Raw genomic sequence first — 24,800 nt, 5'->3', positions numbered from 1 at the left:
TTATGCTGGAAAAAAAAAAAAAGACAGTCTCTTCAATAAACGGTGCTGGGAATATTGAATATTCACATGTAGAAAAACAAGACTGGATTTCTAACTCTCATCCTACATAAAAATCAGTTAAAATGGATCAAAGGCCTTATGGCAATATCTGAAGGAAAACAAGAAAAATACTTTAAATTATTGACAGCCTAGGGCTTTGTGAAGAGAATTTTAATAGTTCATGAAACAATATAATAAGTAAAAACAAGTGGGACTGCATCAAGGTAAGAAGGTTCTGCCCAGAAAAGGAAACAGGACACAAGGAGAAGAGACAGCCTCCAGAATGAGGGCAAATGTGTACCAACTATTAACGGGGTTAAGATTCAGAATATATAAAGAACTCAAAAAAACTACACACACATACATACACCAAAAAACACCAAATAAAGCAATTAAGAAGTGGATCAAAAAAATCAAAATAGATCATCACAGTAAGTGAATAAAAAGGAAAATCTATATTATTCCAGTAGATACACTCATTAATGATTAAAATTTTAAAACCTCAGAAACTAGTATTAGGACACACTTTTTAATCAAACAGGCCATCTCCATCAAAGCATATTATTTAACAGTGAAAACTGAATCCTTCGATCCTTAAAAATCCTTAATTCTAAATTTTTAATGCCTTTTCCCTAAATTCCAATGGAGAGTAAGCATGTCCACCTCATGATACCTGTGCAACTCTGCAATAGCCACCTAAGCATGTGCCAAAACAAAGAAATGGAATATGACATCAGGAAAATACAGGTCAGATATAAAAATCAATTGTACCTACATATCAGAAACATAATACTTAATATAAAAATGTTATAGTCATTTGTCATCAAATCAAAAAGCATCAGTACTTGGGAATAAATTTAACAAACTACGCATAACAAAGAGAGGGCTGCGGAAATGGTTCAGTGGGTTCTAACCATGCAAGTATGAGAATCCGAGTTCAAATCCCTAGGACCCAAGAAAAACTGTAACTGTAACCCAGTGCTGAGAGGTGAAGCCAGAATCCCCAGCAGCTAACAGGCCAGCTGTCTCGAGTACACAGCCATGAACAAAGAGACCTGGTCTCCAACAAGGTGGAAGGTGAGAGTCAACACCTACCTCACACACACACTGTTACACAAGTGCTTCACCAACACACACACAGAGTTTTCAAAACAGAAATCCCTGGATTTAACAGAATTAGAATGTCAGTTTTCCCAAAGTCTATCTATACAGTCGATGACTCAGCTCCAAACTGGTAGGCATGGTGGAAATTGAACATGCTGGTTCCAAAATGGATGAGTCCTAGAATCTAACATAGCCCTTACGCTCCCACGTCATCCACTGCATGCTCTAAACTTTTCAGTGCAGAGCCACGGGAATCAATTCACTGTGGCACTAACACAAGGCAAGGCAAGGTGACAGAACAGCAGCTCACAGCCCATCCGCACTTACAACGCAAGTCAATTTCTTTTCTGTACTCAAGGACTAACAAAAGTATTTCAATAAAAGCAAGGTATCTGTTTCAACAATACTTCAGAAAACACAAAATAATCAATACCAATTGGATCACAGACACAGACCTAAATGAAAAAGTTTTCTGGAAAGACTACAGAAAGAATTGCTGGTTTTGGAAGAGGGGGCTGTTTTTGTTTTTGAGACACAGTCTCCTGTAACCCAGGCTAGCCTCAAACTCACTAAATAGCCAAGATTGATGTTTCACTCCTGCCTCAGCCTCCCCGGTACTGGGATTACAAGTGTGCACCATCACACCTGGTATTTTATAGGAAGAATTAAAAAAAAAAAAAAAATGAAAGTGTGTGGAGTGATGGAGGATCAGGGAGGGGCTACAGCTCAGATACAAAGTGAATTACCTGTGATAAATAAAAAAGATTTTTAAAAAAGAAGTTAAAACACTTGCTGCTCTAGCGGAGTTCCTGGGTTCAGTTCCAATCACCCACTGGTGGCTCACAACCTTCCGTAACTCCAGTTCCAGGGGCCCAACACCTTCTGTTGACCTTTTCAGGTACCAGGCACACAGTGGGCACCACAGTACCCATATATACATGCAGACAAACCATTCATACACATAAAATAAAATGTCTTTTTTTTAAGATTAAAGGAAAACATTCATGATCTTCAGGTTAGGAAAAATTTTCTTAAAATGAACACAGAAATCATTAATCATTACAGCTTAATTACTGAACTTTGTTTCAATACAAGACCTACCAGGAAAGGAAAAGCCAAAGCACTTTTTGTATACATAAACCTTATGTCCATGAATCACTTACATCCAGAGTATACCAATAATATTCAACTCCTGCCTCCCTAATCCCAAATGTTTATTGTTCAAAGGATATCCACATGATAGGAAGTGATACGAAAGTTACTGAACTTTAAGACTTAGCAGAAAATGCAAAATGGAGTCATCATAACCACCAACCACTACACACCTACCAAAAGTGGCTTAAGATCAGGAAAATGAGATTGGTGTTACAGGGAGTATGACTATGACTCAGTACTTAGGAAATTATTTGGCATTGTCTACTAAAGCTAACTATGCCTACCAGAACACAGGAATCCACCCCTAAGTTCATATTAAACATACATAAATGCTTATACCTCACCAAAAACGTAAATAAGACTTCTGACAGCGATATTCTGAACAGCCAAAAAAAAAAAATCACAAGTAACTTAGCAGTCAACAAAACTATTACGAATAAAAGCATATGGTATATTCATATACAGAAATGGTGTGAGCTAGTGGAAAGCTAGGATGCGGAGCCAGTACGAGGGCTCACTGGGTAAAGGCACTAGCTGCCAAGCCTGAGTTCAATTTCCAGAACCCACATGTTGGAAAGAGAAAAAGAGCTCCCACGAGTTGTCTTGCCCTCTGATCACCACATGCCATGGCACATCCACACACATACATGCATGCACAGAGAGAGAGAGAGAGAGCGCAAAGACACACACAAATAAATGGATAATAAACAAAAGTAAAAGAACAGGAGAAAATAAAAACCAGGGTGTGTCACATAAGTGTAATGTAGAGTGTAGAAGCTAGAAACAATGATATATAGTAAATAATTCTATTAATATAAAGCTAAAAACTAAAAACCAGGTCACACAAGTCCACGCTAGCAGAGGGCCAAGAAGGAACTGGTATTCTACTTAGCAGCAAATATACTATAAGGTTACAAAAAACAAATTAAAAGAATTCAGATAGAAATTTAGTGCAAGTGCTAACAGTTAAAAATAATTCTACTAATATCAGACTAACATATGTCAGAAGAACATCACAGAGATAACAAGAACATTCTAAAATGATACAAGAGTTCATCATTAGGAAAACAAAATGTATTTATTATCAGCAAAAACTGAAAGAAATAAAAAAAATTCTCTAGGAAGTAATAGATCAAGATTTAAAAAAAAAAAAAGGAATCAAGAAAAAACTGAAATAAGCCAACCCCTTTCTCAAGAAATGGCAGCTCAAGAGAAAACAAAACTTAAAACAGAAATTTGAAGTAGCTAAATTATAATTAATTTATAAGTAAAAACTATAATTTATATTAACTAATTTAATAATAATAATAATAATAATAAATTCTAATCATACAATATACGCTAGCTCAGCTCTGATCACATTATAATTCAATGGCAAAGATACAACTAGAAAATCCTTAGGGCACTTAGAAACAGTGATGAAGCTTTAAACTCATAGACACAAAACAACCTCAAAATCACACTGGAAATTAAAGCAAAAATAATGGAAGGATGACATCTCAAAATTCACCAGCTACACATAATACTGCTTGGAGGAAAACAGCCCAATGCACATTTTATAAGAAGAACTAGAAATCAATATTCTAAATTATCTACTTCAGTAAATCAGAAGTATAAATTTGTGGCAGGTTAATACCACAAATCTACAACAGCAAAACTGAAGAGGCTAAAGGTTATTTTACTGAAAAACAAAGAAAATGGACAACTCCCTAGCAAAACAAGTTTAAAAATGAGATCAATCAATGGTCATATAAATCATTAAGTGATCAATACAATGCTAAGTTCTAAAAGTTATATGAGGTGAACAAATACAACAAAACTGACATATAATGTTTTAAAATCCATTGTAAAAATTATTATACTGACGATCTCAGCAACAGACTCCAGGCCCAGAAGGCCTGGCCTGTGAAATACCAGAAGCATATAAGGAAAATGGTAATCACTTCAGAAGCTTGCAGAAAGCAGCAAGAAATGGACACTCCTGTGGAACTAACAGAGCCAAGATTCCCAAATCTGATTAAGGTGTTAGAAGAAAGTTACAGGCCAATTTCTGTATCAAAAATAGGTAAAAAAAAAAAAAAAAAAAAAAAAAAAAAAAAAAAAAAGGAAAAAAAGGCCAGGTAGTGGTAGTGCACGCCTTTCATCCCAGCCCCTCAGGAGGCAGAGGCAGGAGGATCTCTGAGTTTGAGAACAACTTGATCTACAGAGTCCAGGACAGCCAGGGCTACAGAGAAACCCTGACTCAAAACAAGCAAACAAACAAAAAAGGTGGAAAAAATTAAATATGCACATTTTTAAACAAATCCACTGGTGCATTAAAAGGATAAGACACAACCACGCTGGAATCACTTTATAAATGTAAAGTTAGTTTAACATTTGAAATTAACAAGTGGAATTCAACACATTAACCAAGTAAAGGAGGAAACTTTCCAGTGTTTCAACAGATGTAGAGGAAGTATTTTATTAAAACGCAACACATACCATGACCTTAAAATTAATATTATTAGCCATAAGGTTAATGAAAACATTAATTGCAATTATCTGTATTTTCAAAAATTATAAAATGAAACTTAAGCCATTTTAATTAAAAATAATCTCAAGAATACAAAATATCTAGTAAACCTGCTGGAAAATGTTAAATCCTCTATACCAAATGAAGCTACAAACTTACAAATCCCTAAATAAAAGAATAAATATATCATGTCCATGGATAAGCTGACTCAGCTTAAAATTTCATTTAGTTATAAACTCATCTCTAGTTTCAATGGAATTTCAACCCAAATTTCAGATCCTTCTCTCTCCCTGTGTGTGTGTGTGTGTGCGCGCGCGCATGAACATGTGTGTGCATATGAGTACATGTGTGCGCGTGTGTAGAAATGAGTGTGATTCTAAAGTAACATGAAAACACAATGAGAGGAAAGAGCAGGAGCAGCAGGGAGACACACCACCAGACACATCACGGCTTCTCAGGAGATGAAGTAGGACCTGAGACAGTATGGCCTTAGCACAAGAAGAAAACAGCCAACAAACAAAATTTAGTACATACTAAACAGCGAAACATCAGAGAAAACAATTTCATGCACAAGTTTAATCTATTTTCTGATCAGCCATATTGCTATAACAGCAAGTATCTCTCACTACTTCATAAAACACCTTCTACAGCAATTAGCAAACATTCCATAAAGGATCTCTTACCTCCCCAAAAGCTCCTCGACCAATCACCTTTAATATTTCAAAGTCTTCTCTGTGTAATCGCATTTGTTTCACTTTAGAAGTAAATGGTTTAGCTGAAACGAAAGAGCAATATCAGTTACTTTCTTAATGAAAGGCAGTACAAATTAGGTGTGCAACAGATGAGTATTTCTTAAGCAGTAAAAATTCAAAGTATGATTAAGACTAAACCAAAGCATCTTTAAAATATCAAACTACCGGAGCACAAATTGACTCGTATAAAAAAGCACTGTTTATATAAACTGCATTTTTGATGTGTACTTGTTTTCTTATTGTTGTTGTTTGAGACAGGGTCTCGGGCATGTAGCCCATACTGACCTGCAAGTCACTGTGCAGCCCAGACAAATTTGTAATCCAGCTGCCTCTACCTTTAAAGCAGCGGCCTAAGGGGGTTATAGGCATGTAGCACTACATCCTCAAGAAATATGTATATAATTTATGTGTGTTGTATGTTTGTGTATGTATGTGTGGGGGTGAGAGTGCAACTTTGGGAGTCATGAGTAAACCGAACAAATGAGCAACAAACTGAACTTCCTGAGGAAACAGTGACGTTCAGAGCCCATTTATGTTAATACTACATGCCTGCACAAGACCTGGTACTTGTCAGATTCCTATTTCTCACACAGAATTCTACGGCATTTGCTTGCCTTAAACTTTTAGGGAATATGCTTCTGTGTAGAAAGATACTGTCCTTTATTTCCTCTTAAGACCCTCATTCTTTTAACCTTTGCTAAAACATCATTTTAAAAAGCATGTGCTCACCAGAATCAAATTTCAGTTGCTCTGGTTTAAAAACTAGTTTATTTCAATACTGCCAGTTCACCAAGTATTTTCCAAGATGTTAGAGATGCTAATATGAAGAAAAAAAAAATCTTGTCTCTAAGTAAACAAATTATACAAAAAAAACTATTAAAATTTTCAGTGTGGCTTAATAAAAATTGCTAATTTATTTTTTAAAAATATTGCTCACACTATAAAAAAATGGGGGAAATGCAAATTAATAGAATTCTTCATTAATAACTAAATGTAATTTAAAATTTGAAATTGCTAAGTGTTGACAAGAACATCACTAATAGGCACTGTAATGTGTAATGCCAGAACTGTTCACTGACGATTAAGTTATTTTCTTTTTCATGGTCTTGATAGGACATACTACTACTCAGGCAGCCTATAGAACTTAAAACTTTTTTTAAATTTTGAGACAAACCTGTATTTGACTTTAATAGTTCTTTCAATAGACCACTGAAATTCCTCTGCTTTGATTTCATTCAGAAGTTTTCCTTCTGTGTTCGTAAACAAACTGTGTCTACAATTACCCTTCCCCTGGAGGGTCTGCATCTAGTTTGGCACTAATGGAGGGCCCAGCTCACTAAACCTGGGAGTTGTCATTCCTGTCCTGTTCACTGAAGCATCATCATTCCAGCTTGTTTCAAGATGTAAATGTGAAAAATAGAGCAATAAAACCTTCAAAACAATTCAGCTGGCCATGACTTCAAGGTCTAGTAAAGTATCTAGCCTATGTGTCTTCTTAGTAGACTTTGATAGTTGATTCATTTCCTGTTGTTAGATCACTGTTTCTACAAATGAGAACTGTGAAATTAGTATGTAATTTCTATAAAATTAAGCATTCTATAAAAATTCATTATTTTAGAAATCAGGTTACTAATGGCATTCTGTTCAAAACTCTATCATATGGATAGGATGATAAACCTTACTGAATGGCTGATACTGGTTTTCAATAGTCTATTTTCACTATTTTTCCTTATCACTATTGTTGAAAGTCAGAATATTTACTAACACCCTCCAATTACATGTTTGTTTTCTTTATCCTTTCTAAATTTCTGTGAATCTATTCTGTAGATTATAAACTGAATTTACAGAAAATGTTAAGTGGAGGCTAGTTGGCATTAATGTCCCTACCTCCAGAAAATAATTAAGTCATTTTAATATTTACATATAGACATTAGAGCAAAAACAAAAGTTCAACTACCCAGAGTAAGAGTCTAAGTACTAGCCAGGTGAGGCAGCACACACCAGTGATCCCAGCTTTAGGGAGAGAAACGCAGGTGAATCTCTGTGAATTCAAGGCAAGCCTAGTCTACAAAGTGAGTCCAGGACAGCGAGGCTACACAGAAAAACCCTGTCTTGAGGAAGGGAAAAGAAGATTCTAAACATCTATGTACCCAATAACATAACTTCAAAATGTGTAAATTCAAAACTTAGAATCACATCTTCCTAGAAAAACATTTTACTTCAAATCTTTCCCTCTAACTGATACCTCAAACAGATACCAAAACACTATATCTGAATAAAATATAGATATGGCACTGTAACAGTTGGACAATATTATCTTCAAACACATTCAATTCCACAGATTTTGACAATATCAATCCATAAAACCACTGAAAATAAAACACAAAGTATTGAAAACACAGAAACCAAATTGTTATATCTTGCAATTAACTGCCTATCAATAAAAAATAAGCAAAAAATGCCAATAAGCTCTGAAATAAAAGGGAAGAAATAAGTAATAAGAAACTACACGTAAAACACTATATGTAAAATTTTGGGGAATATAGACTAACCCGGCATTTACAAAAATAAGTAAAAAACAAGTCTGAAAAAGTCTATTTAAAAAAAAAAAAAGCACTAGAACTAAACTCAGGAGCACAGACCCTGCCTATATAACACAGTCAGACCCTGTCTGTGTCCAGCCCCACCAATACAATTCAAGACAAAGAGAAAGCAAAATGAATCAAATTGCTTAACTTGAAAAAAAGCACACAATAGAAAGGCTGGGGGGCTAGAAAGGCTGCTCAGTGGTTAAGAAGACATATTGCTCTTCCACAGAACACAAACCTGGTTCCCATACTCAAGCTGGGAAGCTTACAGCTGCCTGGGACTCCAGCTCCAGGAGTGTCTAAGGCCTCTGGCCTCGAAGGGCACCAGCACTCTCATGCACATACCCACACACAGACATCCACAAAGGCATTCACAAAATAATGAAATTTTTAAAAGGCTTAAAAAGACTATTTTCCCAGGGTCCTCCTTCTTGCTTAGCTTCTTCAGATGCACAGATTTTTCTGGTTTATCCTATATTATATGTCTAGTATCCGCTTATAAGTGAGTATATACCGTGTGTGTCTTTCTGCTTCTTGGATACCTCACTCAAGGTGATCATTTCTAGATCCCACCATTTCCTGCAAATTTCATGATTTCCTTGTTTTTAATTCCTGAGTAGTATTCCACTGTGTAAATGTATCACAATTTCTGTATCCATTCCTCTGTTGAGGGACATATGGGTTGTTTCCAGGTTCTGGCTATTATGAATAAAGCTACTACGAACATGGTTGAAAAAAATGCCCTCATTGTGTACTTGAGCATATTTTGGATATATGCCTACGAGTGGTATAGCTGGATCTTGAGGAAGCGCTATTGCTAATTGTCTGAGAAAGTGCCAGACTGATTTCCAAAGTGGCTGTACAAGTTTAAAATCCCCAGCAATGGAGGAGGGTTCCCTTTTCTCCACATTCTCTCCAGCATGTGTTGTCACTTGAGTTTTTGATCTTAGCCATTCTGATGGGTGTAAGGTGAAACCTCAGGGTCGCTTTGATTTACATCTCCCTGATGACTAAGGACATTGAACATTTCTTTAAGTGTTTCTCTGCCATTCAATATTCCTCTATTGAGAATTCTCTGTTTAGCTCTGTACCCCATTTTTTTAATTGGATTACTTGATTTGTTGCTTTTTAATTTTAGTTCTTTGTATATTTTGGATAATAGCCCTCCTCACTCAGAAAGACAAACAGGATGGACATTGGAAGAAGGAGAAAACAGGAAACAGGACAGGAGCCTACCACAGAGGGCCTCTGAAAGACTCTACCCAGCAGGGTATCAAAGCAGATGCTGAGACTCATAACCAAACTTTGGGCAGAGTGCAGAGAATCTTATGAAAGAAGGGGAAAATAGAAAGGCCTGGAGGGGACAGGAGCAACACAAGGAGAACAAGAGAACCAAAAAATCTGGGCCCAGGGGTCATTTCTGAGACTCCAACCAAGGATCATTCATGGAGATAATCTAGAACCTCTGGTCAGATGTAGCCCATGGCAGCTCAGTATCCAAGTGGGTACACTAGTAAGGGGAACAGGGACTGTCTCTGACATGAACTCAGGGGCTGGCTCTTTGACCACCTCCCCCTGAGGGAGGAGCAGCCTTGCCAGGCCACAGAGGAGGACAATGCAGCCAGTCCTAATGAGACCTGATAGGCTAGGGTCACACGGAAGGGGAGGAGGACCTCCCCTATCAATGGACTTGGAAAAGGGCATAGGAGGAGATAAGGGAAGGAGGGAAGGTAGGATTGGGAAGGAATGAGGGAGGTGGCTACAGATGGGATACAAAGTGAATACACTGTAATTAATATAAAAAAATTTTAAGACAATTAAAAATGATTTTTTTTAAAAAACCACAGGAAAAATTTAAACAAATGTACAACGTGACTGGGATTAAGTATCATAAGCAACCTTTGATGCTAAATTTACTGTAACAAATTATTCTTACAGAGAGTAGCTAATTGTTTTTCAAACCTGAAAGTCTAAATAAGTCAATAAATAAAATGAATCAGTGTATTAGTCTTCCAGAAAGAAACCACCAATAGGTAGCAACTTTACAAGTTCTAGCAAAAAATGCACAAGCCATGACACACTCTGAAGGCACTAAAGAAATCATTGGCACACAGGTATAACGTCCTATTTATCATCCTTCCAGAAGACCCAAGGTCCTGGAGAAATAGCTCTAACTAGTACAGCGCAGTAATAAGTGGCTGACTCCAAGCTAGCAGTGGAAGGAAGCCACGCAGTGTTGCTGTGACCTCTGCACCTGCCCAAGAAAAGCATCGAAATCCAAATCCAGCAAACAACTGGACAAACTTAAATGGGGAACAAGACTATAAAACAAATAATTTGTGACATGACAAGTTTTAGAATAGAGCAATGACATGAAAATAAGGCCCATCAAAACACATTAAAGAGACATGCAAGTAAGTGCAGGGAATAATTATGGATTGGATTCTCAATCAAAAAAATTAAAAATGGAGGTTGCTGTAAGAATATTATTGGGATAATAGTTAAATTTCAATATTGTATGTACAGTACACAAAATTACTATTCCAGAACAGATAAAATGACTCAGTGGGCAAGGGGCCTTTTCACCAAGCCTGACAGCCTGAGTCCGATCCCCAGAAACTCCACAGTGGAAGGAGAAAACAGACTCCAGCAAGCTGTCCTCTGACCTCACACAAGCCACTGTGACACCTGAATGAAGTCTATGAACACACACACTAAAGACAATTTTCAAATTTTTCAGTTATTACGAAGTTAAATTTGTTGACAGCCATATTACAAAGCAATGCAAGACAGTGTATTTATTCTGAGGAAATAGGTAAAATTAGAGGGTTTTTAAATCTTTTTATTAATTATTTATTACAATTTATTCACTCTGTATCCCAGCTGTGGCCCCCTCCCTCCTTCTTCTCCTCTATGGCCCTCCCCTAGTCCACTGATAGTGGAGGTCCTTCCTCCCCTTCTACCTGACCCTAGCCTATCAGGTCTCATCATTGTCTTCTTCTAAGGCCCGGCAAGGCTGCACACTCACACACCCCAGGGGGAGGTGATCAGAGAGCCAGCCCCTGCTCCCCTTACTAGGGAACCCACTTGGACACTGAGTCTATGGGCTACATCTAAGCGGGGGTTTTAGGTCCTCTCCATGCATGGGGTTGGCAGGGGCCCCAGGGCCCAGGGATTTTTTTTTTGTTTTGTTTTGTTGTTTATTTGTTTGTTTTGGTTTGGGTTCTGTTGGTCTGCTTTTGGAGCTCCTGTCCCCTCCAGGTCTTTCTATCTTCCCCTTCTTTCATAAAATTTCATGCACTCTTCCCAAAGTTTAGTAAAGCAAAGGGCACTGTCATCAGGACAAAATGACAGCCTACAGACTGGGAAAGGATCTTCACCAACCCTATTATCTGACAGAGAGCTAATATCCAGAATATATAAAGAACTGAAGAAGTTAAACACCAACAAACCAAGCAATCCAATTAAAAAATGGGGTTCAGAACTAAACAGAGAATCCTCAATAGAGGAATACCAAATGGCAGAGAAACACTTAAAGAAATGTTCAACATCCTTAGTCATTGGGGAGATGCAAATCAAAACGACCCTGAGATTTACCTACACCCATCAGAATGGCTATGATCAAAAACTCAAGTGACAACACACGCTGGAGAAGATGTGGAGAAAAGGGAACCCTCCTCCATTGCTAGTGGGAATGTAAACCTGTATAACCACTTTGGAAATCAATCTGGCACTTTCTCAGAAATTAGGAATAGTGCTACCTCAAGATCCAGCTATCGCACTCGTAGGCATATATCCAAAATATGCTCAACTATACAGCAAGAACATTTGCTCAACCATGTTTGTAGCAGCTCTATTCGTAATAGCCAGAATCTGGAAACAACCTAGATGTCCCTCAATGGAGGAATAGATATAGAAACTGTAGTACATTTACACAATGGAATATTACTCAGCTATTAAAAACAAGGAAATCTGACCCTAGCCTATCAGGTCCCATCAGGACTGGCTGCATTGTCCTCCTCTGTGGCCTGATAAGTCTGCTCCCTGCTCAGGGCGGGGGGGGGGGGGATCAAAGAGCCAGCCACTGAGTTCATGTCTGGGACAGTCTCTGTTCCCATTACTAGGGATACATCTGTGCAAGGGTTCTAGGTTATCTCCATGCATGGTCCTTGGTTGGAGGATCAGTCTCAGAAAAGATCCCTGGGCCCAGATTTTTTGGTTCTGTTGCTCTCCTTGTGGAGTTCGTGTCCCCAGTAGACTTTGGGAGGGGCATGGGAGGTGATGAGGGAGGGAGGGAGCTACAGCTAAGATACAAAGTGAATAAACTGTAATTAATTTTAAAAATTTAAGTTACAAAAAAGAGAGAGAGAGAAGTGAAGTGTGTGAAGTGGAAAATAGATTAGAGTAGCCAAAGCTCTTGTCAGGAAAATTTAGGCTTGGGTATAGCTGGGTCCAGGCTTCAGTTTAACTCTGTAGACAATGTAAAATATTTGAAGTGAAACTAATGTTCCATGATCTCATTATATCTAGCATGAATAATTTAACTATAAAATGGAATCGAATCATACAAGGTCTCAAAAAAAAAAAAGAAAAGAAAATCTGCATGTACACCTACATGCCAGAAGAGGGCACTAGATCTCATTATAGGTGGTTGCAAGCCACCATGTAGTTGCTGGGAATTGAACTCAGAATCTCTGGAAGAGCAGCAGATAGTGCTCTTATCCACTGAGCCGTCTCTTCTGGAGAAAAGGGAAACCTCCTCCATTGCTGGTAGGAATGTAAACTTGTACAACCACTTTGGAAATCAATCTGGCACTTTCTCAGATAATTGGGAATAGTGCTACCTCAAGATCCAGCTATACCACTCCTAGACATATATCCAAAATATGCTCAACTATACAAGGACATTTGCTCAACCATGTTCACTGCAGTTCTATTTGTAATAGCTAGAATCTGGAAACAACCCAGACGTCCCTCAACAAAAAAATGGATACAGAAAAACAAGGAAATCATGAAATCTGCAGGTAAATGGTGGGAACTAGAAAAGATCATCTTGAGTGAGGTAACTCAGAAGCAGAAATTCACACATGGTATATACTCACTCATAAGTGAATATTAGCCATATAATATAGGATAAACACACTAAAAATCTATACTCCTAAAGAAGCTAAACAAGAAAGACCCTAGGGAAGATGCTCAATCCTCATTCAGAAGAACAAATGCAATAGACACTGGAAGCAGGAGAAGACAGGGAACAGGACAGGAGCCTACCACAGATGGCCTCTGAAAGACTCCGAGGTATCGAAGCAGAGGCTGAGACTCATAGCCAAACTTTGGGCAGAGTGCAGGGAATTTTATGAAAGAAGGGGGAGACAGAAAGACCTGGAGGGGACAGGAGCTCCAAAAGGAGAACAACAGAGCCAAAAAAGAAAAAAAAAAAAGAAAAGGAAAGAAAGAAAGAGAAAAGAAGAATGAAAGAAAAAAAGAAAAACTGACCCCTGGAGGACCTGCAAAGATTGATAGCCCAACCAAGGACAATGTATGGAGAGGACCTAAAACCCTGGCTCAGATGTAGCCCATAGACTGTCATATAAATAATACTATCCCTAAGCAACAACACACCTATTTTTCATTTATAGGTTTGCCTATTTTGTTTAAATGGGATCAAGTATGAAATGCAGCTGACGTTTGTGTGTCGATTGCATAACCTATAGCTTTGCTGAATTCCTTTCTTTACTTTGCAATAGACATTGGAACAGTTTTACATTGTCTACAGAGTTAAACCCATAGGAACATGGGTTCCCTAATAAGGGGAGCAGGGGCTGTCTCTGGCATGAACTCAGTGGCTAGCTCTTTGATCACCTCTCCCAAAGGGGAGGGGGGAGCAGCCTTGCCAGGCCACAGAGGAAGACAATGTAACTAGTCCTGATGAGACCTGATAGGCTAGGGTCAATTAGAAGGGGAGGAAGACCTCACCTATCAGTGGACTAGGGGAGGGGCATAGGGGGAGAAGAGGGAGGGATGGTGAGATTGGGAGGAGATGAGGGAGGGGAACACAGCCAGCAAATCGACTAAATTGTAATAAATGATAATAATTTAAAAATTTTTAAAACAAGAAAATCATGAAATTTGTAGGCAAATAGTGGGAACTAGAAAAGATCATCTTGAGTGAGGTAACCCAGAAACATAAAGACACACATGGTATATACTCACTCATAAGTGGTTATTAGACATATTATACAGGATAAACACGCTAAAATCTATAGTCCTAAAGAAGCTAAACAACAAGGAGGACCCTAAGGAAAATTCTCAGTCCTCATTCAGAAGGGCAAATGAGATAGACATCAGAAGCAGAAGACAGGAACAGGACAGGAGCCTGCCACAGATGACCTCTAAAAGTCTCTACTGATCGAGGTATTGAAATTAAAGGGGTTTGATAGCAATAATTTAATTCTTAGAAGATTCAGCCAAAATGATGTATTCATGCTGTGTACAAAGAAAGAAAAAAAAAACAGCACAAATATGGCAAAATATCCAAAAACAAAGCCTAACAGATAAACCTAGAAGATTATACACAAAATCATTACACTGTTTTTGCAACTTCTAACCCCTTGATTTTCCTTTTCAAAAATTCTATAGTTGTTTTACCTGTCAAACATATATACTGCTTGCAGTGGTATGTAAATAATGATTTTGTGGGACAGTCATTCCAAAGAATATAGTTCATACATACAAAGGAAATGAAGTATCAAGCCACAGAGAGATATGAAGGACTCTTAAGTGCATAGTTGAGTGAAAGCAACCATTCTAAGTCTGATTTCAACAAAACATCCTGCTCACAAATCATCTTCAGTAGCAAATAATATATAACATGGTAATTTTCAAAATACAAAATTTTCAAACAAGATTCAACATTTATAAAAAGTAAAGAAAATACTAAGAGATCAAATAATTTGTGAAAAATAAAAATTTGAAAAGTTTCCCCAGGATCAGGAACATGGTAAGGATGCCTGGCTCTGACTACTTCTAGATAGATAGATAGATAGATAGATAGATAGATAGATAGACAGATAATGAAAGATGTCTTAACAGCTTGCATGTGAAAATGCTTGCATGTGGCATGATATCATACATAAAAAAACACTAATGAATAAGTAGCAAAATGCAAAGTAAAGAAAGGAATTCAGCAAAGCTATAGGTTATGCAATCGACACACAAACGTCAGCTGCATTTCATACTTGATCCCATTTAAACAAAATAGGCAAACCTATAAATGAAAAATAGGTGTGTTGTTGCTTAGGGATAGTATTATTTATATGACAGCTAATGGATGTAGGATTTTCTTGAGGTGTAGTAAAAAATGGCCTAAAATTGAGCAGTGGTGATAATGACACACTCACAAATAAACGAAACACATTAAATTGTATACTTTAAGTCTGTGAGTTCTCTCAGATGTATATAGTATCCCACTAAAGCTACTTTTAAAACCAGTTTGTAAAGCAGGCCAATGGGACCCCAGCTACACAGGGGCCTGAGGATCACAGGTCTAAGGCCTGCCTAAGCTACAGATTGAGTTCAAGCTAGCCTGAACTTAATAAAACTTTGACTCAAAAAAAAATTATAAAATGGAAATTTTCAATATATTTACAACAAATAATCAGAAAATATTTTAATTACATTTGCAATCAAACTTTTAAAAAAGGAGCTAGGCTTTGTGGTATATGCCTTTAATCTCAGCACTTAATAGGCAGAAGCAGGTGGATCACTCTGAGTTTGAGGCCAGCCTTGACTATACGAAAGAGTTTCAAGTAAACCAGGTGTACACAGTGAGACCCTGGCTTAAAACAAACAAGCAGACAACAAAACAATAAAGTAAATAGGTATAAATTTAACAAAGGAGGTGAAACACTTAGATAATGAAAGTATAAAATACCACTTTAAAAAATTAAATGCAGCCTAAATGAGTAGAAAGACATGACATATTCTGGATTGGAAAGAGTTACTACTGCTAAGATGACAATGATGCCCAAACAATTACTGAGTCAGGACAAATCCTCACAAAACTGTAATGGCTGCTTGCGTAAAAACAGAAACACCTATCCAAAAATTCGCATGAAATCTCAATGCAGACTGAAGAGCCAAAACAATTGCAAATGAGAGATGTCTCACATCGTAATTTTAAAACTACAATAATCAAAACTACAAAACTACAATAATCAAAACAGTACAATGCTGCTATAATGACTTATGGGTCAATGGAATAAATCAAGAATTCAGAAACACACCTATGTGTTCAATTGATTGCAAAATGAGTGCCAAGACAATCCAAGAAGAAAACACAAGTCAGAATAACTGGGCATATACACGTGCATACCCTAGTAATAGAAATAATAAATAAGTTAAATAACGGAGAATGATTGAAGAAGATACTGACACCAACCTCTGATCTCCATGTGCACCTGTACACACATGCATGCGTGTGCATACACACACAAACACTCACACACACACACAAACGCAGGATTAAGCTCGGTCCTTACTTTGCATCATCCACAAATCTAACTTGAAATAAGTCAAGGACCTAAAATCAAAGGGCATGGAACTGGGTGGATGGAGAGCCAGGAGGATCTAAGAGGAACTGGGGGAGGGAAAACATGTGATCCGAATATCCTGAATGAAATAACTTTTTTCAATTAAAAAAAGAAAAATTTAAGAAGCTAAAACTGTAAGTCTTAGAAGAAAACACATGGGGAAATCTTTATGACATCAGATATGGTAATGATTTCTTACATATAGAACAAAATATGCCAGCAAAAAGAGAAAATAGATAAACTGGATGTCATCAAAATGTAAACTTTTATTATAAGACACTGTCAGGAGAGAGGAGGAAAGGCCCAAAAGAAGAGTAAAAACATCTATAAGACAAATATGTATAAGACAAAGGATTAATACTAGAATATATCTTCAAACAAGATAACATAAATAGCAATAATCCCATGCAAAGACGGTCCACCACTAGCGCGGCCTTTTCCGGAGGACCTAGGACTAATTCATGGCATACAAATGGTGGCTCATAATCATTTGTATAAAAGATAAAGTTCCAAGTGTCTGAGATATTTGGCAACGACGGTACTTTAAACTATTTTTTCATCTTTCAGAGTAAATACTAAAAAAAAAAAAAAAAAAAAAAAAGTCTGATAATAACTGAGTTACTAAACAAAGCTTGCAAACAGTCCCTATGTGCATATAGTTTTGTCAAAAGGATTAGCAGAGGTCCCAAGATCAGCACACACAACAGCACAGAACGGAAATGCTGAGTTAAGAGGCTGGGGTGATGACAGTGGGTAAGGCACTCCTAAATAAGCCGAAGAACCCCAAACCCACAGAAAGCTACGCAGAGTAGTACACACCTGTCACCCCAATGTTCCTACAGCAAGACAGGGAACAAGAGACAAGACAATCTCCATTCACCAGCAAGTTAGCCTAGAGTATGCCGCTGCTAACAGAAAGAGACCCTGTCTCAAACAAGATGGTGGGCCAACACCAGCTCCTGAGGTGCACCCCTGACTGCCACATATGCACTGTACACTCACAAACACACAATACACACAAGAAACGCTAAGTAAAATGGACAGCCATAAAAAAATAAATACACAATGAAACTCATAGGAGAGAGGAGTACCAATGTGAAGGCTAATTTAAGGTGTCAACTTGCCTGGGGGATGCTGAATTTGTAAAGCATCTGTGTGCATCACTGGTGCATCTGTGAGAGTGTTTCCTGAAAGACTAGCAAGTGAGTCAGCAAACTAAGTGGGGACAACTAGCCCTGAATGTGGAAAGGCATCATGCAATTCACTGAGAGAATGGTAATAACTCTCTTGTTCTTTCTCCCCCCCCCCCCTCGCTCTTCTCCCCCCCCCCCCCCTTTCACTCCCCTCTCTCTCGGACATCATATTCCAGGTCCTTTGATCTATCTGAGATTTGGACCAACCTCACCTCCCATCCTGACCCACTGGACTCTTGGGCCTTTAGCCTTGACTCAAGATTGTATCATCACATCCTTTATTCTTTTGCTTGAAAGTTTACAGACAGTACCATGACTGTTTCCCTAGCCATCCTGCCAGCAGACAGCCATCACAGGATTTGTCAGCCTCTACAGTATGTGATTTGAGCCAATTGAACAAACCCAGACACTGACACAGATAAAACAGACAGAAATCCTGACACCGACAAGACAGACAAAAATCCAGACACTTAACACAGACATATATGCAAGAAATACACTATACACTTAAAATAAAAATAGTATTTTTTTAATTTAGGGAGCTGAAGAGATGGCTCAGGGGTTAAGAGCACTGGTTGTTCTTCCTTGGGACCAGGGTTCAATCTCAGCACCCACATGATAGCTTGTAACTGTCTGTAGTTCCAGTTCCAATGGATTCAATATCTTCATCTGGCCTCTGAAGGCACATGTGGGGTACATATACATACATGAAGACAAAACCACGTATACACATTAAGATAAACTTTTTCATTTTTTTTTAATTTAAAGCATATTGGTCCTGGCATAACCCCTAAAATCTATATGCACAAAGAAATGAGGTAATGCTGGTGACCTAGGAGGGAGAGAACTGGAATCAGCATTCCCCAGTAAAGAGAGACCTAAGATCTTCCGATAATGGAATAATGTAAATTTTGATCCTCAACACCCAGGATAGAGCTAGTGGTGCCATTAAGAGATGAACAAACGTGGTTTTGTAGGCATGGTGATACACTGCGGTAATTCTGTCACTCAGAAGACTGAGGTAGAAAAATCATGAGTTCAAGGTCAACCTGGGATATATAATAACACCCTGTAACAAAAGTAAAACAAATCTGATAATCCAATGTAAGAATTTTTGAGTTCTGAGACTTATAAGCACTCCAGGAACAAGGAAATGCCTAAGCTGAGGCTAGAACTCAATGACAGAAAGCTTAGGTTGTGTAGGGCCCTGGACTCCATTCTCAGCACTACCAACATTAAATGAATAGTAGAAAGGACAGAAAACCAGTTCTCAGAAATTCAGGGGATCTTGTTTACCACTGGTTTGTTTTCTACTTTAAAGCCTGATACTCTGCGAACCATATGCCAGCCATAGCAACCACTCTCCTCTTGTCTAATAATGCTCAGTCAGTCATAAGCACAAACCTAGTTTTCAATCATTTGAACCAATGATATAAAAGGGCTTGAGCGTGCCTGGGAAGGGGTTTCTTTTCATAGTAGTAAAATCAAGGGCTAAACCCTTCCCAAATGCCCTTTCTACTTATGATGCTTAAGCCAATGATGCACCCTTCTATGAGACAGCTATCGTGTGCCCAGTAACATGACCTAACCCAGCACTGGTGTGGCTGAGCCGGTGAACTGGCCTGGGACTGCCTCTGACTTCTTGCTTTCCAATGAATGTTTGAAGCCACTGTCAACAGCCTCTTCAGTAGAGCCGAGCACTTCCAGTTACAAGTACTAAAAACAAACTCAAAACACAATTTTCTCTTTCCCATGACAGATAACCTATGGAAGCTCTGGCAACTTTACTCGTCGTCAAAATTTTGTCTCCAAGTTTGTAAACAGAAACTATACATGTTTGGGAATTTTTCTAATTTCTCCTTACTTAGAGTAGAACTCATAATTTTCAGACTCAGTCCTTTCTTAACAAACTCAGTATTTTATATTCATTTATCTCCTATATAGATTTCTTTAATTTAAAAGCATAAGCAAAACCCCAAATCATCTGTACTTCTAAAGGACCATAATATAAGCAACACTAAACTATGACTAAACATTGACTTTCAATGCTTAAAAGTCAACACAAACAATTCTTAAAACAAATAACGTTAGTAACAATGACCAAGACCTAAGAAAATGCTCACTGAACAAAGAATCAGAGGCAATTTCTGCAAGGGAAAAAGTTAATAGAGACTCTGAGACGGGATTTCTACTTTTATAACTGAAAACACATATATCCCAAGTTTTTAGAACAGCTTAGACTCTATTTAAGAGGTAGGAATGCAGATGGAAGAGGAGAAGAGAGGCGATGGGTGGGGAGAGAAAGGGGAAGATGGAAATAGGAAGAGGTGGGTGAAATCCACGTTTTAACATCTTACAGAAAGTCTCCTGGAACTAGATGTACTTGGCTTTCTAGCAACAGCATTGTATGTACCTCCTAACACAGCTGATCAAAGTCAACACCATGAGCTGGGAAGGTGACTGTAAAGTAGGGTAAGGAGCAGGGGAGAAGTCCCCAGTGGCAGTACTGCTATGTAATTCTATAATTCTAGCCTTACAAGAGCTGTGATCCAGCAGCAGCAGACACTCTACCCACACTATCCCGATCAGATTATAGTTTTCCCAATTAAAAAAAAAAAAAAAACATACACACACACACACACACACACACAGTAAGAGTCAGAAGCCAGGAGCCTCTGGAGAAGCAGAAGAGACAGCAGCTGACCTCACACACACAACACACATGTGCAAGTTCCAACTAACACCAGAAGAAGAAAATGCCACACAAGTAGAAAGAACACTGGCTCTGGGAAATACGCAGGATTAACCCAAAAATAGTGACAATATATACCAAAGAGATACAGAAAATGTACTTAGGTGATAAAATGAATGTTCACATAAATGTGCACATCCAATAAATGTAAATAGCATGCATGCACCAGTCAAAATTCAAATATTTCATACCAAGGAACAAGAACCCAGTTTTAAGATGTTTCCAAAAGCCATTCATATTCAATAATTCAGAAAAAATTAAAATGAAAGGGTTTTAAAAAGATAAGATACATGAATAATAACCAAATAAGACATATAACTTAAATTTAAAGGTAAAAGAGGAAGTTTAAAACAAAAACCCTACTGCACATAATGACTATTAAATAAAAAGTGCAGCTCACTAAGAAAAATTATTCTATACTTCATGAATCTAACTAACCTTGTATCAAAATGTATGATGAACAAAAACAAGAATTACATAGAAAATTGTCAAATCTTCCATTAAGGTGTAATTTTTATGTACATCTTTCAATAATTGACAGTAAAACAAACAAAACTTTAAGCAACCTAAATCTAGAAGATGTGATTTGTTTTTCAAAACAGGGTTTTCCTGTGTAGCCTTGGCTGTCCTGGATTTGGTCTGTAGACCAGAGTGGCCTCAAACTCACAGAGATCTGCCTGCCTCTACCTCCTGAGTGCAGGATTATAGGCGTGTACCACCACCACCCAGCTAAAGATACCATATTTTGAAAACCATAGGAAATATACAAATATTAAACAAATGGTAGTGTGGTACATGGTAGAAAATGTTAAACTAGTGACTAGTGACTTTGAACAGAATAAAGCAAAACACTCATAAACCAAGAGAAAATAGAAATAGAAAATACTTAAAATGGAACAAAAGTTAGAAAGTTACAAAAACAAACAAACAAACAAAACACTTGTAAGAGGCAACTAAGACAGTATTTAGAAAGGCAAAGTCAGAGCTGGAAAGATGGCACAGTGGCTAAGAGCAGTGCTGAGGCTGGAGACCATGTGGACGTTCATGATCCCTGCTGTTGCCAGAATCCATGGAGAAGCCCAGGATCCATGTTCCCGCTGAGTGTGAAGAGCGGGAAAGCTACTCTTTGCAGTGGTAGCGACGACTGCAGACCCACACTTGAGAAAGAGGAACACTGAAGGCTTGTGTGGCAGTGCCCATCTCCCCCCCCCCCCCCACAAAAGTAACAGCCTAAAAAGGAGGCCATCAGGAGAACCCTTTAAAATTGTGCCAGGAATGGTGAAGTGTTGCTCTCCACAACTGATGGCTTCTGGCAGGGGTGCAGGCAGAGAAAGACTATTTTACTTGGGATGGGGAGTGCCACTGGGAGTTTGGCCACGCTCCAGCCAGTAGATGGACAATACAAAATAGAGTTGGTGTTTTGTTTTGTTTCTCTTTTTTTTTTCCCCTTCTTTCTTCTTTTTCTTTTGCAAGTAGAGGTCACAGGGAGCAAACATCAGGGGATTGAGGAGTATAATAAGAGTTCATAATATGAAATTCCAAACTAATCGAGAAAATATTATATTGGAAAAATCATTTGCAAACAAATAATGAAAGTGCAACTTCTTAGAAAAATCCAACTTGTCAAATAACCAACAAGTCAAAGAAAACTAGAAGAGCCTTATATCAAATAAAAGAGACCGATCTAATTTACAATCATCCCATGACGAAAATTCAAGGATGAGACAGGTTTGGCACTGAATCTGTTTTTGTTTGGTTTTGTTTGTTTGTTTCAGACAGGATCTCACTATGTAGCCCTGGCTGTCCTGTAACTCACTATGGATATCAGGCTGGCCTCCAAATCAGAGAAATCAGCTTGCCTCTGCCTTCCAAGTTCTGGGACTAAGGATGTGCACTACTAAGCCTGGCTTCCCAGTATTTTTGAGAAACAATACCAATATTACTTGGAGAAATGTGACCTACTTTGTTGTTTGTTTTTTGTTTTGTTTTCCAAAAAAAAAAAAAATGGCAAAAGTAAGACAATTCTGTTGAAACACCTCTTTCTTTATTCAAATAAATGTGTTACTACCATATATAGCCAGGATCTCCAGTGGGACAGTTTCCAGGAAGATGGATGCTCAGGCCCGGGCACTGGCTTGTGAGCTAGTAAAATATGATAGAGCCCCACACTTGACAGCACCTCCTCTTTGTTTTACCTTGCCTAGGGAGTTAATCTTTTCAAACAGTCCCTTCTCTTTACATCCCACATCTTCCAGAAGAAATGTGGTTCCCCAAAGCAGCTGGCCAAAGACACCGGGGCAGCCCAGAGCCTCCAGGCTTGTCTCCTCTGCTGAGACCTGTTACAGGTTCCTGAACTGCCAAGATTGTGCTCCAAGGCATACTATGTATAACCCAGACTAGGGATGGATGAAAAGCATGCTTTAGTTTACAAAGTGGGAAATGGGCAATTGTCAAACAGAAGAAGAAAGAGAAAAATCAACTGACTTCCAAGTGTTCTCAAGCAGATGGGAATTTTAAAGACTACTTAAGGAAGCAGAAGATTATAAACTGAAACTCTATGCACCCACATATGCCCTGAGAAGTTGTCACATACCATGGGTAGAAATACTTCACTGTGGAGAAACTACACTAGATTATTTCCTGACCATTAGTAGACTTCTTTTTTTTTTATTATTTTTTTATTTACTTTATGTATATAAGTGCCCTATTTGCATGTACACCTGTACGCCAGAAGAGGGCAGTAGATCCCAGTATAGACTGTTGTGAGCCATCATGTGGTTGCTGGGAATTGAACTCAGGACCTCTGGAAAGGCAGCCTAGTGCTCTTAACTGCTGAGCCACTCTCTCCAGCCCACAGTAGATTTCTTAAGATGAAAGATTGTCAGCTTATATTTTAATTGCATTTTTAACTGACTCAGATACAAATGAATGGTAACACCTTAAAAATAGACTCCATTCGGAGGATTTTGTTTCCTAGTAGGAACATTTGCCTATGTGAGGCATGTTACTTTGCATGCAAGAGAACAATTTTCCTGGCTTGTCCCTTTTCTCCTCACATTAAGAAAAAGCTTCCCATAAAGGGGACCAAGCACAGCAACTCAGATTGGTATGACTTATCTAAGGCTGTGTCTGTAACTTGTTGTAAAAGGTCCAGGTGTCTGTCTCACAGCCTAGATACTCAGCCGAACCTGCTGCTCCTCTCCATCACCTTCTCTCAACTTCCAATCTCTGCCAATACTATGGCCTGGATGAGGCTTGAGAACACTGAGTGGACATGAAAATGAGTACCATAGCAAACTCTGGAAGTCAGTCTCTTCTTCTCTAAAACCTTTTAAACGCTACAATATTCTACTTTTTAAGGTTATTTTTATCATTAGAATTGTTTTTCCTTGTTGGTTGTTCTGTTTTACCTAGAACCAGATGGAGGTGAATAGATTTCATGCCCTAACCTTCAGTTTTCCTTTTTGTCCACAACCCAGAGAGAAACCCCAAAGTTCCTAAGACAAGTACATCAGGCTGAATTCCCACAGCTTGTAAGACCCAAGAACACTAGCCTTGATCCAACCCCTACAATTCCAAGAAAAGGTCCTTCTCTTGGACCTAAAAATGCATAAGGAACATGAGGGTTCCCGGGAGCATCCCACAGCCAGGCTTGCCTCCCTTGCCCCTGAGTTTGCAAGTTCCTGGCCTGCACTGAAGGCCAGAGGAAAAGCAGGTGAATCCTGGAGGGCTTGAGCACCTGGCAACGGTTAAGATTCCACATACACACACTGCACAGACCTAACATTTTTGCAAGTACTTTCACTGAGACAATTTGCCAGAAGACAAATCCTGAAGCAAAGCAGAGGAGTAGGAGCAATGTGAGCAATGCCCACACTTGGTACCCTAGTGTACTTCTAGCCCTAAGAACTCTTAAAATCCTGGACAGTGTACACTTCTTTTTTAAAAAGAGTATAAGGGGGCTAGAGCAGTTCCATTCCCAGAACTCACCTCTGTAACTCCAGTTCCAAAGGATCCAACAATTTCTGGCCGCCACAGAAAATGCACACTTGTGGTGCACAGACAAACATGCAGGCAAAACAATCATACATGTAAAATTAAAATAGGGTGAAGG

At 38.4% G+C, this 24,800-nt stretch overlaps 1 protein-coding gene across 6 annotated transcripts in view; it reads right to left on the bottom strand.

The window, feature by feature from the left end:
• Nucleotides 1-24,800, bottom strand: part of Cdc42bpa (CDC42 binding protein kinase alpha) — a 217,125-nt gene that overhangs the window by 166,539 nt on the left and 25,786 nt on the right. For all 6 annotated transcript variants that reach the window (XM_055608986.1, XM_055609009.1, XM_055609024.1 and 3 more), the window contains one exon: nucleotides 5,494-5,585. In XM_055608986.1, the coding sequence (XP_055464961.1) occupies nucleotides 5,494-5,585 (92 nt within the window). The remainder of the gene's footprint in view (nucleotides 1-5,493; nucleotides 5,586-24,800) is intronic.

Source organism: Psammomys obesus, unplaced genomic scaffold, assembly GCF_907164565.1.
Source record: "Psammomys obesus unplaced genomic scaffold, mPsaObe1.curated_primary_1811, whole genome shotgun sequence".
Lineage (NCBI taxonomy): Eukaryota > Metazoa > Chordata > Mammalia > Rodentia > Muridae > Psammomys > Psammomys obesus.
Note: the sequence above shows the minus strand (reverse complement) of the source record. Positions and strands in the feature narration are given on the sequence as shown.